At 39.0% G+C, this 13,930-nt stretch overlaps 1 protein-coding gene across 1 annotated transcript in view; it reads left to right on the top strand.

The window, feature by feature from the left end:
• The window catches only part of PRKDC (protein kinase, DNA-activated, catalytic subunit), a 205,897-nt gene that overhangs the window by 133,399 nt on the left and 58,568 nt on the right, over positions 1-13,930 (top strand). Inside the window, exons 61-65 of the mRNA XM_047073912.1 lie at positions 1,802-1,933; positions 4,854-5,033; positions 9,813-10,018; positions 12,152-12,290; positions 13,163-13,351. Coding sequence (XP_046929868.1) covers positions 1,802-1,933; positions 4,854-5,033; positions 9,813-10,018; positions 12,152-12,290; positions 13,163-13,351 — 846 coding nt within the window. The remainder of the gene's footprint in view (positions 1-1,801; positions 1,934-4,853; positions 5,034-9,812; positions 10,019-12,151; positions 12,291-13,162; positions 13,352-13,930) is intronic.

Raw genomic sequence — 13,930 nt, 5'->3', positions numbered from 1 at the left:
GGGAGGGATTGGCCAGAGCCTTGACCCACCTTTGGTCTGGGGCTACTGTGGAATCAATAAGCTGTAGTGAGAGGGGTGAGGCCACATTACAACCAGCCCCTGTCATGGGGGTGCCTGGATGAAGAGGGAACGGTGAGCCCAGAGAAAGGGGTGGGCAGGTTGGTGGATGGTTCAGGGCTATCTGCTGAAAGCAGGAACTTGAGGACCTTGTGTGGCATGAATTAAACATTTCTCAAAATGTGGAAATAATGAAAGAGGTTGTTTAGCCATAGCTTCAGTATTACTTATAAATCAGTAATTAAGACAGAATTTTCAAGAAAGATCAGATTGTGAGTTAACAAAAAAAACTGGCTTTGTATTAATTCAGTTTAAATCCTCAATCACTTGATTAACTTCCACATCTGAGTATGAAGTGGCCGAATGGTTCCACTATATTGTCTGTGGTAAGAAAATGCACTTTGCATCTTTCTCTTGTCTCTGTAAGTACAGCGATTCTCTTGAAGAAGAGGGTTCAAAATATCAGTGCCCCGGGATCCTCCTACGCTACCTGTCAGCGGCCCCTCCCCACCTGCAGGGCATTCTGCTTCGTCCACTCAGAGAGGTAGCCACTGCCCCTAATTAAACCTGAAACCCAGCTGGGCTTGCCTGAAGGAAGTAAGAGGCAGACTCTGAGCAGAGGGAAGAGAGAAAACCAGGATCATTGGGCAGAAATCACAGGGAGATATTTTGGTCTGACACAAAGAAAGTCCTTTTAATAATCAATAAATGTGGAACGGCCTGCTGTGTGGGGCTGTTCATGCCCTGTGATGCACGTGTTCTCATCTGAAGGGGCTGACCTGTCAGTAAGGACGCGTGGTGGTGATCAGGCATCGGAAGGCCATGCACTTCATTTGTTGGGAGCATTGTGCTCAGTGTCCGGCCCGACTCTGAATGCTAGGGGTACAGAGGTAAATATGATGTAAGCGCTCGCGGGGCTACAGCCCAGCGTGTGAAACAGAACAAGCCCAGAATGAGTTAAGATTATAACAAGTGCGGTGTTGGAAATTAACCAATGTAATGAGCACGTAGGGGAGACTATTAAGAGGAAGTGGGACAGGAAGCCTCTTTGCAGATGATGTCTGCAGTGGGAACCAAGAGTGAAAAGCTGTGGAAAGACATTTTAGGCAGAGATGAGCAGGTCCCACAGCCCTGTGTGGTGGGGAGTGGGGGTGACTCAAGAGCAGGTGCAAGGTCAGCCTGGCCTGAGCAGGTGAACAGGCGTTGGAGGCTGTGGTGATCTCACTGGGCCTCGGAGCCCAAGATTTTTCTAAGAAGAATTAAAAGGAAAAACGAGCTCCTGGGTGGCTCTGTCAGTTAAGTGTCCATCTTTGGCTCAGGTCATGATCTCACCGCTCGTGAGTTTGAGCCCTACATGGAGCTCTCTGCTCTCAGCACAGGGCCTGCTTCGGACCCTCTCCCTGCCTCTCTCTCTCTCTCTTTCTCAGAAATAAACATTAAAAAAAAAAAAATAGGAAATACAGCCCCCTGAGATAGCTTTAAAAAGTTTTAATTCAAGTTCTCTGATTTTAGATATTCCCATTACTCTGCGATGCATATTTAATTAATCTTTTTGCTGTTCATTTACCAGTGATTTTTATTTTGGATTTATTGTCTACCATAGATTGGTAAAGCATAGTGGCCAAACTGTTTTGGATAAAAATTGTCATCAAGTTCACCTTTATGTTAAGGATCATATTTCATGCACTACTGATTTTTTAAAATAAGAATTCTAATCTTCCTTTTTTGGTTCTAATGATTATAGGAGATCAAGAGTGAGTTAAAAATGAAGCACGATGCCCAAGTCATTTTGTATAGAAGTTACCGTCAAGGAGACCTTCCTGACATTCAGATTAAATACAGTAGCCTGATCACCCCCTTGCAAGCTGTGGCCCAGGTTGGTCCTTGAATGCTGCATTCTTCTTTTGACAGATAAAAACTATTTAACAGTTCCACGGATCTACTAGGTGTAAGAAAAAATGGCTGCTGCTACTCTGTAACGTAACTGAGGTGTTGATTTGTCTTAAACAGTGGATTTGGTTAAAAGACATTGGTCCAAGTCTTGGCCCTAAACCTTCTTCTCGCTGGTGCAACTTACTTCAACTCATCCAGAAGATAGCCCTGCACTTGGGGTCCTTGTCAAGACACTTAATGCTCTGAGCCACAGTGTCTTCATCTGTAAAACCAGGGAGCAAAATCTGTTCTTCTTACCAATAATGTTGGTCAATGAAATAATGTATAAAAAAATTGCTATAAACTTTAAAGTGCTAAGCCACTTAAATCATTGCTTATATGGGATCCTTTTGGTATGGGGGGGCGGGAATCCAGGGAGTATCAGTTTATGGGCGGGATTAGTATTCTTCCTTCTCTGTTAATTTTCTTAATAGTAGAGGATTGGAAATAGTTTTCTAAGTCATTAGGGTATAAAAGTATTGAGAGTGAATGAAGTTTCTAGCTGAGTTCTCTGAAAAAAAACAGGTATATATTCGCCAAAAGGCCAATTAAGATTCTTTGACTTTTATCAAAATAATTTTTAAAGTTGAAGAGTACTATAATATATATGTGGCATTATGCTAGGTGCTGAAATATAATGCCATAAATTTTATTGTAATTAAATTTTCAGAACTAATGTTGCATATAGTAGGTATGTCTGCATCGCCTTTTATTCTTTTTTAAGCTTTTTATTTAACCTAAATAATTATAGATAGACAGGAATTTGCAAAAATAGTACATATTCCCATGTACCCTTCACCCTCATGGGTGGTATCTTATATAACTGTAATACGTTATTTCGATCTAGAAATTGACGTAGGAACAAGAGTATTGACCGGACTGCATTTTTCCCTGCATTTGTGTGTGCGCGTGCGTGCATGTGTGTAGAGAGACAGAGAGAGTCTATGCGATTGTATTATACACACTGATTCATGTAACTACTGTCACAGAAGAAAAAACCCTTGTTTGTTACAGAGTGCTTTCACATTTCTCTCATTAGATCCTCTCAGTAATTTTGTGACATAAAGGCAGTTGTTAGACACATTTACAGATGAAGAATTGAAGTTAGCAAAGAATGGATGTTATGATTTAAAGCAACATGTCTTGCTGGGTGTGAAACTAAGACAAACCCCAGCCCTGTGTTCTGATTCCCGGCCCCGTGTTTTTCTCCCCGCCACCATTTCCCAGTTTTTCTCGTGCCTTGCACACATGCATTCACATCACTGCCTCAGAAGCGGTGCTGCCACCTGCTCTCCTGGGCATGGTTTGCACCTGCCCATGTTGGAGAGGTATGTGGTGTGTACGGATGGGAGCAGGTTACAAGCCTGATGCTGCGTAGAGACCCACATCCAAGTCAGTTCACCTCATTGGTGCTTGGAAAAAATTAAGATGCTGAATAGTGTTTCAAAAAAAGGACTACATTTTTTCTGTTCTTTGAGGAGGAACGTGTTTCCTATATTTCTCAAATTCCAATACTTTATTTATTCAACACATGTTCTGTATGGAGCATCCTTCTGGATGCCAGGGACTCATCTAAGCACTGAGGTGCAGCTGTGGACAAAACAGATGAGGCTTCCTCTGCTGTCCGGGGGCTCCCCTTCTTCATCATGAGCCTTGCATGTGAGAGAACTAAAGGGGAGCCTGTAAACCAGCCGGGATGGCACATGTCCAGCAGCAGCATTCTGTTCTCTGAAGGTGTTATTTATCTTAATCATCACTGCATTACTGTAACAGCAGGAGCATCTGGGAGTCCCTGGGAAATGAGAGAATTTGTGCATAAGACTCAAGAATTGGGGTTGTAGACCTGGGAGCCTGTCTGCCACGGGTTAGGTGAAAAAAGCAAGTTAGCGAACAGCAGATGTGTGCATGTCCCTAAGAGACCAACCTGTGCGGTGGCTGTCTTCATGTAGTAGAATTATGAGTGATACTTACTTTCTTTTTTCCTAATCTATATTTTCTGAAATTTTACATTGCAACCATACAACTTTCTGTAAGACAAATACATTACTTAAAATAAATAACAAAGAACAGATCAAATTGTACTTTTTATTCAGACAGTTTTATCAAGCAAAATAACTTTTAAATTTTATTCATGCATTCGTGCCTTCATTTAAAAAATATAGACCCTGCATGCCAGGACTGTTCTTAACACTGGTGTCATAGGCACAGATACAGGATAATGTTCCTGTGGTCATGGAGTGTGAGGGTTAATGCCGTAAAAGATGCCTTTAAAGGTAGCATGCTTTTAGGGCTGAAGCCACCAAACATGAAAAGCACAAAAATGGCTACTGATGGTTTTTAACAGTTTCAATTGTCATAATGATGGGACTTTGAAATTTTAAGTTGGCATTTTATTTAAGCTTATCGCTTATTCTCTTAAGCTTTGCAGTAATGCTGATGTGAGGATAGTACCTAAAAACCTCACTTAACCTCTCTGAAAGACCTTCCCAGTTACGGCACTGATCGCTTGATGTGTATCATCTTGGCTAATCCTCACTACAACCCTGAGATGTGTTGTGTTATGCCCACGTTAAAGATAAGGAATCCAAAGGTCCAGACCCACTCGTGAGTTAAGCTATGTCTCCGTATGTGATTAAGTCAGCTTATATACTTGTGGGCCCCAAATCCATGGTACCACAGATATATTTGGTTAAATTTCAAATACTCCCCACGTCAGTGCCTGATAAAACTTTCTAAACAAAACTGAGATGTAAATTAGATATGTTTGCAGGAGTTTGTATTTTCAAATAAGCTCTGATGGTAGCAGTAATTTCTATAGCATTTTTACTTCAGATCCTAATTTGTCTGTTTTGAATATTTTACAGAGAGACCCAATAATTGCAAAACAGCTCTTTGGCAGCTTGTTTTCTGGAATTATAAAAGAGATGGATAAACACAAGACCATGTCTGAGAAAAACATCATTACTCAAAAGTTGCTCCAGGACTTCAATCATTTTCTTAACACCACGTTCTCTTTCTTTCCACCTTTTGTTTCTTGTATCCAGGTGAGCGTCTACATATGTGCTTCATAAACTGCATTATCTACTTTGCCATGACCTGACTGTGTCACAATAACTTCATTTGTTCCACAGGCCAAAGCACAAGGTGTTTAACAATTTAGGTGTATTCTGTATGGTTACCTCTTCCCTGATGAGGTGTAATTTATTCGTTTTTTTTGTTTTTTAAACAAACTTATATGGGCACCTGGGTGGCTCAGTCGGTTAAGTGTCCGACTTCTGCTTGGGTCATGGTCTCACAGTCTGTGGGTTCGAGCCCCGCGTCGGGCTCTGTGCTGACAGCTCAGAGCCTGGAGCCTGCTTCAGATTCTGTGTCTCCCTTTCTCTCTGCTCCTCCCCTGCTCACGCTCTGTCTCTGTCTCTCTTTCTGTCTCTCTCTCTCTGTCTCTCTCCCCCTCTCAAAAAAATAAACATTAAAAAAAAAAAAACAACTTATAATTGGCAGGATAATTAGAAATCAGCCTTGGTGTAAAATGTTCTGATTTTTAATATGCCAGTCCCTTTAGTGTTTTGGTTAAACCCTGTATGTTGTTAGTAGTTTTTCCTTAGGTACTATTTCTCCAAATTATTTCCTGCCTCCTGAGTGCCTTTAAGAAATGTGGACTGAGCACATTCCTGACTTTGTTGTAAGTTGTGGGGACAGTGAGTGATGGAAGAAGCACAAATTTCTGCCCTCCTAGAATTACAGTGGGTGACAAACAATAAACAAATACAGAAGATAACATAGTAGTGTCATCAAACTTGAGTACTACGGGAGTACTAAAGTAATGTAGGGTAGTAATGAAGCGGGGAGGGAGACAGCCTCTTGATCAGGGTGGGGCCTGTGTACTTAGACCGAGTGGTCAGAGAAGTCATGCTAAGGTAATACAGTTTGAGCAGATGTTAATAGAGGCATACTTTGAGTTACTACTTAAACATGCCTATTGGAAGATTACTTTTTCATATAAGAAATGTTTCCTTTGCCGTTCAAAACACGATCATTACAAATTCCCTGATGGAAAGCCTTTTTTTATTTTTTATTTTTTTAAGTTTATTTATTTATTTTGAGAGAGAGAGGGAGAGAGCAGGGAGGGGCAGAGAGAGAGGGAGACAGACTCTCAAGCAGGCTCTGCACTGAGAGCACAGAGCCCAATGTGGGGCTCAGACTCATAACCCTTGAGATCATGACCTGAGTGAAATCAAGAGTTGGACGCTCAACCGACTGAGCCACGTAGGTACCCCTAACGGAAAACCTTTTCAATTCATTTTAATATTTTTATAACTAGTAACCTCCCTGGGGTAATTTAAAATACATATATATTCTTGGGGCGCCTGGGTGGTTCAGTTGGTTAAGCATCCGACTCTTGATTTCAGCTCAGGATATAGTCTGATGGTTCATGAGATTGAGCCCTGTGTCAGGCTCTGCACTGAAGGCATGGAACCTGCTGGGGATTCTCCCTCCTTCTCTCTCTGCCCCTTCCCAGCTTGTATGCTCTCTCTCTCAAAGTAAACAAATAAACTTTAAAATAAAATAATGTTATTTAATATTATTTATCAGTAGCTTTGGTTTGCAAACTAATTGGGTAATAATTCCCTGAGATGAAACACTTGGTTTTCCTGTTTTGTTCTTTCTGATGTAGCATGAAACTATTAATATAGTTTCTTTTTATATATTAGTTCTATTTTTATTGGTTTATAATTTACAAGTAGAATTCCTTCATTATTTTCCTCCTGGCTACACTAAAGATAAGATTTGAGAAATTGCATTGAATCAGTCAGTATTTCAAAAGAAGATTCTCTTTACACTGTATTCTGAAGTGATTTTTTAAAATCTGAATTCCTAGTTTTGTCCCTATATTTCTTTTTAAAAAGCTGTTTTTTTCCATTGTTTTTTAAGAGAGTCATTAACCGTCATTAAGTAAATAAATTACTTCTACTGGCTCTAGAGCTTGCAATTTGGCATTGCCTTTGGAAAAAGCAACATGATTGCAACTTAGTGCCTGCAGTTTGCAGCATTTGCTGTTACGACTTTGTGGTTCATTTCTGAAACTATGATTATTTTCCCTCTCTCCATGACGTCTTAGCACATTTGCCATGGCATTTATGTGACTTCTTGTTCTAGCGAGGGGTAGGGTCTCTTTGAGATGCCACTGCCCCACCATGACATCTCAGAATGAGTTTCTTGTCTGCTGCATGTCCTGTATTTGTCAGACTATCCTGATTGTATCCCAGTCAGTGACTGGCAAACAGATGTTAATTTGGTTTAATTTAACAGATGTTAAATACATTTATGCTATTCATCGCTTGTTTGAACTTCATATAAAATTTTAACTTTCTTGGGGCGCCTGTGTGGCTCAGTTGGTTGGGCATCTAACTTTGGCTCAGGTCATGATCTCCTGGTTTGTGAGTTTGAGCCCCACCTTGGGCTCTGCACGGACAGTGTGGACCCTGCTTGGGATTTTCTTTCTTTCCCTTTTTCTGCCTCTCTCCTGCTTGTTTTCTCTGTCTCTCAAAATAAATAAACTTTAAAAAACTTTTTCTGGCTTTCTTAAATTTTTTTTTTTAATGTTTATTTATTTTTGAGACAGAGACAGAGCATGAATGGGGGAGGGTCAGAGAGAGAGGGAGACACAGAAGCAGAAGCGGAAGTGGGCTCCAGGCTCTGAGCCGTCAGCACAGAGCCTGACACGGGGCTCGAACTCATGGAGTGTGAGATCATGACCTGAGCGGAAGTCGGACGCTCAACCGACTGAGCCACCCAGGCGCCCCTTGGCTTTCTTTACAAAACACCTAATGAGGATATTTTGTGTGTAAATCTTTATTTAACAACTATGGAATATTTGAAATGAAGAAATGGCCCTTGCCTTCACCTACTACAGTGAGATAAGAGTCCAAACAAAAAATATTGTTATTAATTCTAGTAGGCAGTCATCATTTTACAAATTAGACTTCATTACTTTATTCTCTTTTGGAATTTATAAGAAGTGTAATCAGTCAGCTGAAGTTTTTTTGGCTTAGCAAATCACTCTTTAGAAAGTAAAATGATACTGTCAACAAGATTATACAGAAGAGTCAGTCTTCTTGAAAATGTACTCGCAGAACTCAACTTAAATTGTGAGAATGCATTTACATATAGAGGAGTAATATCCCAGTAATAGTTGTTTACTTATTTACAACTATTTCACAAAAGACTTCTATTGGCAATGGGAATAAATCTTCATGTCAGGGGCAACATTGTTTACTACAGTGTCTAGAATATAGAAGGCATTCAATAAATATTTATAGAATGAAATGATTCCTTGAAACTTAAAAGTATATTTATTTTAAAATAGTCTTGTGTAACTCAGGGTTTCTCTCTCTAAATTAGCAGATGTTATCTCAAAATCTGACACCTCAACTAAGACTGAGGCTTTGCTGTGTTATTAATCAATTTTATATGGATTTTTTTCCTGTACCACTAGTTCCTTCTAATAGACATTTTTGTTTGCTGGCTTGCTTTGGAGAATCTGTATTCTTTCAAGACCTCTAATGTAGAATTTAAGTTGGCTTAGTTAGACTTAGTAAGTAGTCCATGCATGGCACAGCTGGGAAGAAGGTGGTGTGGATGTGGCTTAGCGGGGACTGTCTTCACTGACTTTTCCAGATACCTGCATATATGTGCATACACAGACGTACACACCCACACAAGAACTATATGCATACATTCAGCTGTGTTGTGTTTTTTTTTTAATTTTTTTTTTTGACGTTTATTTATTTTTGAGACAGAGAGAGACAGAGCATGAACGGGGGGAGGGGCAGAGAGAGAAGGAGACACAGAATCGGAAGCAGGCTCCATGCTCCGAGCCAGCAGCCCAGAGCCTGACGCGGGGCTCGAACTCACGGACCGTGAGATCGTGACCTGAGCTGAAGTCGGACGCCTAACCGACTGAGCCACCCAGGCGCCCCCATTCAGCTGTGTTTTAATGAAGATGCTGCCATACTGTTTTTTTTTAATCAAATGTATTTTTTTTAAGTTTATTTAATTTTGAGAGAGTGTGTGTGCATGTGCATGTGAGTGGGGGAGGGGTAGAGAGAGAGAGGGAAAGAGAGCATCCCAAGCAGGCTCCATGGTGTCAGCACAGAGTAGAATGGGAAGCTCAATCCCACCAACTGGGAGATCATGACCTGAGCTGAAATTGCAAGTTGGCTGCTCAAATGACTGAGCCACCCAGGTGACCCTGCCATACTATTTATATTGTTCTGCATATTGATTTGTAGTTTATTTTTTATTGATGTATATAGGACTCTCAAATTGAGAGTTACAAAGTAAAGGCCAATATAATTCCTGAAATCCTCTTATTCAATATTATTGTGAATCGGTTAGCCCCTGGGTGGAAGGAGATGGAAAAAAAGATGTTAATTAGAGTAATGGAAATAAGTACCTACTTTCTGGTGTTTGGATATGAAATCTGTGTTTCAGCTGCTTTTCTCACCCGTTCAGGCTAAATATTCCTGGAAACTGCAGTTGATGCCTAGATATACAGAGTATATAATTTTTCATAATTTGCTAGTACTTTTCTTTAAAGTAATGTCTAAATTGATAGTGTAAAAATCAAAGGTCATTTCCTCCTTTGAGCAAGCTGAATGTTGAGGAAATTTTGTTAATAGAATTACACAGAGAAATTTTCTGGGTCTATCACTACTTACATCAAAATGTTCTTCCATGTTTAGTAAAATGAGTTACTCACTTGTGAAGATACGGTCAAAGTATCACAGCCTAAATAGCTGCATGTGTTTGTGGTTTCATAGGAAATCAGTTGCCAACACACAGACTTGCTGAGCCTCAACCCAGCTTCTGTCAGTGCTGGCTGCCTGGCCAGCCTGCAGCAGCCCGTGGGCATCCGCCTCCTTGAAGAGGCCCTGCTCCAGCTGCTACCACCAGAGCCACCTGCCAAGCGGTTTCAGGGGAGGACTCGCCTCTCACCTGATGTCGTCAGATGGATGGAACTTGCTAAGTAAGCTTTGTGATCCACTGTTGGGAGAACAGTGAATTTGACTAAAGTAATACACAAAAATCGTTTCATTTTGGCAGAAAATGAGCAAATACAGTTGATCGTAACACTTCTGTGAAATTTTTTGAAAAATCTCTCTGGCTAAGTACCATTCCATGAGTTAAGAATAGTTGTCACAACAAGGAATGTCTTGCTCCAGGAAAGATTAATTAATTAAACATACACAGTCCTTTTAAAAGGACTCAGGGTGTTAACTACCAAGTTTAGTTTCCTGTAAAGTGTGGCCATTACTTAGTTTTGTATGTTTTTACTGCTTTACTTAAACGGAATTGAGGATAATTTATTTTCAGCAGGACTCAAACTCTTATAGACAATTTAATCCAATTACTTTATTTAGGAAAAACAAGTTCCATTTTGTCATTCTATGCCATTTTGCATTATGTGTGTTTTTTTCCTTACTTGTAGTTTTCATTATAAAAAAGCCAGTGTCTAATTCTGAGAAGGATGTTAGGTTAGGTTAAAATTAAATTTGAACTTATATGTTTTAGTGCTGATTTTTAGATCTTCAGGTTCTAGGAAAAAAGAGAATAAAAGTAAATGTGAGGAATCCTTGTATTATTCATACTTAACTGAGCATTATATGTGAACAAGACATTATGTCAGGTGCTAAGAAGAATTAAACATAGCTCCCAGACTCACAAAAGTAGCCAACCAGTAGGAAATATATGTACTTTCCTGTATAACTAACCATAACATGAAATGGGAGGTGGTGAGATCTCTGAGAGGCAAGACAGAGGGCAGCTCAGAGGGTGCGTCCTGGCTAATACTGCTTCTGTCTAAGAAGCTGTTGTTATCCTATTGTTCCAGATGTGTAGATGAACAGTCAGTAACAGTTTGTATATTTAATATTTTCAGAGAATGAGAAACTCGTGTGTATTTTCTGGGTAAATGAAGCACACAACTTTTAGAGCCTAAACTTTAAACACTGTTTTCTAACTTTATTTAATACTTCTTCATAGTTTACATATAATATTTTACATTCCTTTCAAACAGAGTAGTGAGAACATAATTTTGCCTGTTGATGATTTGGGTCATCATTTTGACCACGTTATAGTGCGTATCATCCTGGGACCATGGGGCCAGTGCAAGGTGGATGTGAGACTGATCTCTTTTCCAGCTACTGAAAAATGTTTGTAATTCTCATCTCCTCTTGAGCTCTTGGACTGTGAGCTGTTGTCCTACCTCCCATCTCCCCACCTCTGCCTCTGACTTGTTACTCATAAGCCTCTATGAGCAGGGCAAAGAGAGGGCCATGTCTACTAGATTTTTACCTAAATATGGAATCCTTAGGCTCTGAGAGAGCTAAGGGCTTTTTTGATGTAATAAGTACATGAGATTTCATACCTGCGAAAGGACCAAACTGCAGGAAAGCCAAGGAGGAAGCAGTCCTCACTGGCTGGCCAGGTGACTGCAGCATCAGGAAGAGATAACATTTGTGTTGAAACTTAAAAGAGGGGGAAAAAAATTGTAGGGGAAGGGAACAAACTTATTAAAAATTTTCTTGAGAATGTCTTAACAGAGGAAGTTTGGTTGAAGGGGTAAAGTAGATTTTTGTTAATGTGAAGAGAAGAATGGGTGCTCAAGCATATAGTAAGGCTGTAAGAAAATTACTTGTCAGTAGAATCAAGATGGCCCATAGAATGTGGATTAAAACATGGCTTTATTAGAACCAGGATTAATTTTTACTCACTCTGGACTCTTGGCTACGTTCCAAATTTTAGGTCTAGACAGGATTTCAAATAGGTCACCCACTGGTATGTGCATTATTACTGTAATGGATTAACACAGAATGGTCTTATTTAATGACACAATTTATCCATTGTAAACTTACAATATTTTCAGATTTCACTTTAAATGCACTTTAGAATAATCTCTGCTTCCTGTATGACTAAAGTAGTAAAACCTAATGGTAACTTCATAGTGTGTAAGATTTTATATTTATAGAACAAAAATAACATATATCCTTTTTGGCTAAGATAATGTGACATCTGGATTTAATATCATTTCATTAGAATAAAAACTTTAAAAATATTGACGTAGTCATTGATTTGGACTTTCTTTTTGGCTTGTTTTTAGACTGTATAGATCAATTGGAGAATATGACGTCCTCCGTGGTATTTTTAGTAGTGAGATAGGAACAAAGCAAATCACTCAGAATGCGGTATTAGCAGAGGCAAGAAGCGATTACTCTGAAGCTGCTAAACAGTATAATGAGGTAAAACTGATCACTAGCAAATATGCCAGTTGCTTAAGCACTTTTGTTTTCTGATTGGAAAAACTGTTACCTTTAGAATTTAGAGTTTTGTAATGTTTCAACTTTATTCCTTGGTTTTTACACAAAAATTAGTGGGAGAGAATAGTTTCATAATAACAAAATGTGAAATAACTATTGCTTTATCTTTTACTCTTTTTAAGAAAACATCATTGAATAAAGGAGAAAGCATTTCATACCAAATGCTGTAAAACTGTTAAGATGTTATTTCAGTATCTGCTGTTATTATATAATTTCTCTTAGGGTAGATTCTTTTCCTTCAGTAAGTAAAAACTTTATAAAGAGATAGGTAAAAATTGGTTTGGAGATGACTAAGTTCAGCTTTGTACAGTTTGTATTTTGAGTTGCCAGTGGCTATCTAGGTATAGATGTCTAGTAAGTAGCTTAAATTCAGAGTCCATGACCTATGAGATTCTTGAATGAGCAGTCCAGATTGTAAAGTCCTTTGCAATTTTCTGTAAATGTCCTATTTTCTAATTTTCAATCTAAGAGCTCTTTAAGTAGTAAATAATCCACAGTATTGATTCAGATCAAATTTTGGGTCATTCAGAATCTTCAGTTTATTAATTGGCTTCATTGGTAAGTTTCTCAGAGAAATCATTTCCTCTTGGTTTTTATGTTGATTTGTTCCTGTGAGATTTCTTTTGGTTTTTTTTCTTCCATTTAGTGTTACTCTGTTTTCTCTTTTCTCTCCCCTTGTCATAAATTTGAAAATTATTGTCCTTAGCATGAATAGTTTACTACCTATAATACAAATGTTTTCATTTATATTCCTTCCAACTTTTAAAATAAATGTATGAACTTTTCTTCATGAGGCTCTCAATAAACAAGAATGGGTAGATGGTGAGCCTACTGAAGCTGAGAAGGATTTTTGGGAACTTGCATCCCTTGACTGTTACAACCAGCTTGCTGAGTGGAAATCATTGGCATACTGTTCTATAGTCAGCGTTGACAATGAAAACCCTCCAGATCTAAATAAAATGTGGAGCGAACCATTTTATCAGGTGGGTAGAATTACATTTGAAGTCACTGAGATAAATATTATAGATAGCTGTTTTCTAATTAATGACATTGTTTAAAACTTTTCAAAAACAAGGTAGTAGTTATAAAGCATAGAACATTTGTATAACCTGACTCCCCCCAACAACTCCATAGTATTGTCAAATCTCTTTAGCCATTCTTTTTATCTCTTTTTTAGCCACTTTTGGCCACTCCTTTCCAAGTATATGGGATGCATTTAAAAATAAACATTAATATCCATAGTATAACTACATGGAAGAATATTTCTTGGTGTCTCTGCCCTGAGACACAGGATACACATGGGGTAGCCCTTACCCCTGGGGTGACATGGTTCCCCTCTCATGGGATCACCCCAACTCTTGGAGGGAAATGACTCACCTGGTCCCCACAAAGCAACTATCTTGGCTGTGCTTGTAGATTCCTCACTTGTGTGTAACATCCAAAGATCTTTCAGCTAAAAGTAGCTCCCATTTTCCATAGAACATGTTTCTGTGTATTTTGTGGTTACAAAAATCAATAATTTTAAGTGAATGTGTCCTAAGAATTGCAGTTTTAGGTTTGAA

The sequence above is a fragment of the Lynx rufus genome, unplaced genomic scaffold (assembly GCF_022079265.1).
Source record: "Lynx rufus isolate CCGP_SWC_20201006 ecotype Redwood Valley unplaced genomic scaffold, mLynRuf1.p SCAF_12, whole genome shotgun sequence".
Lineage (NCBI taxonomy): Eukaryota > Metazoa > Chordata > Mammalia > Carnivora > Felidae > Lynx > Lynx rufus.
The sequence above is the reverse complement of the archived record's forward strand: the minus strand, read 5'-3'. Positions and strand labels throughout refer to the sequence as shown.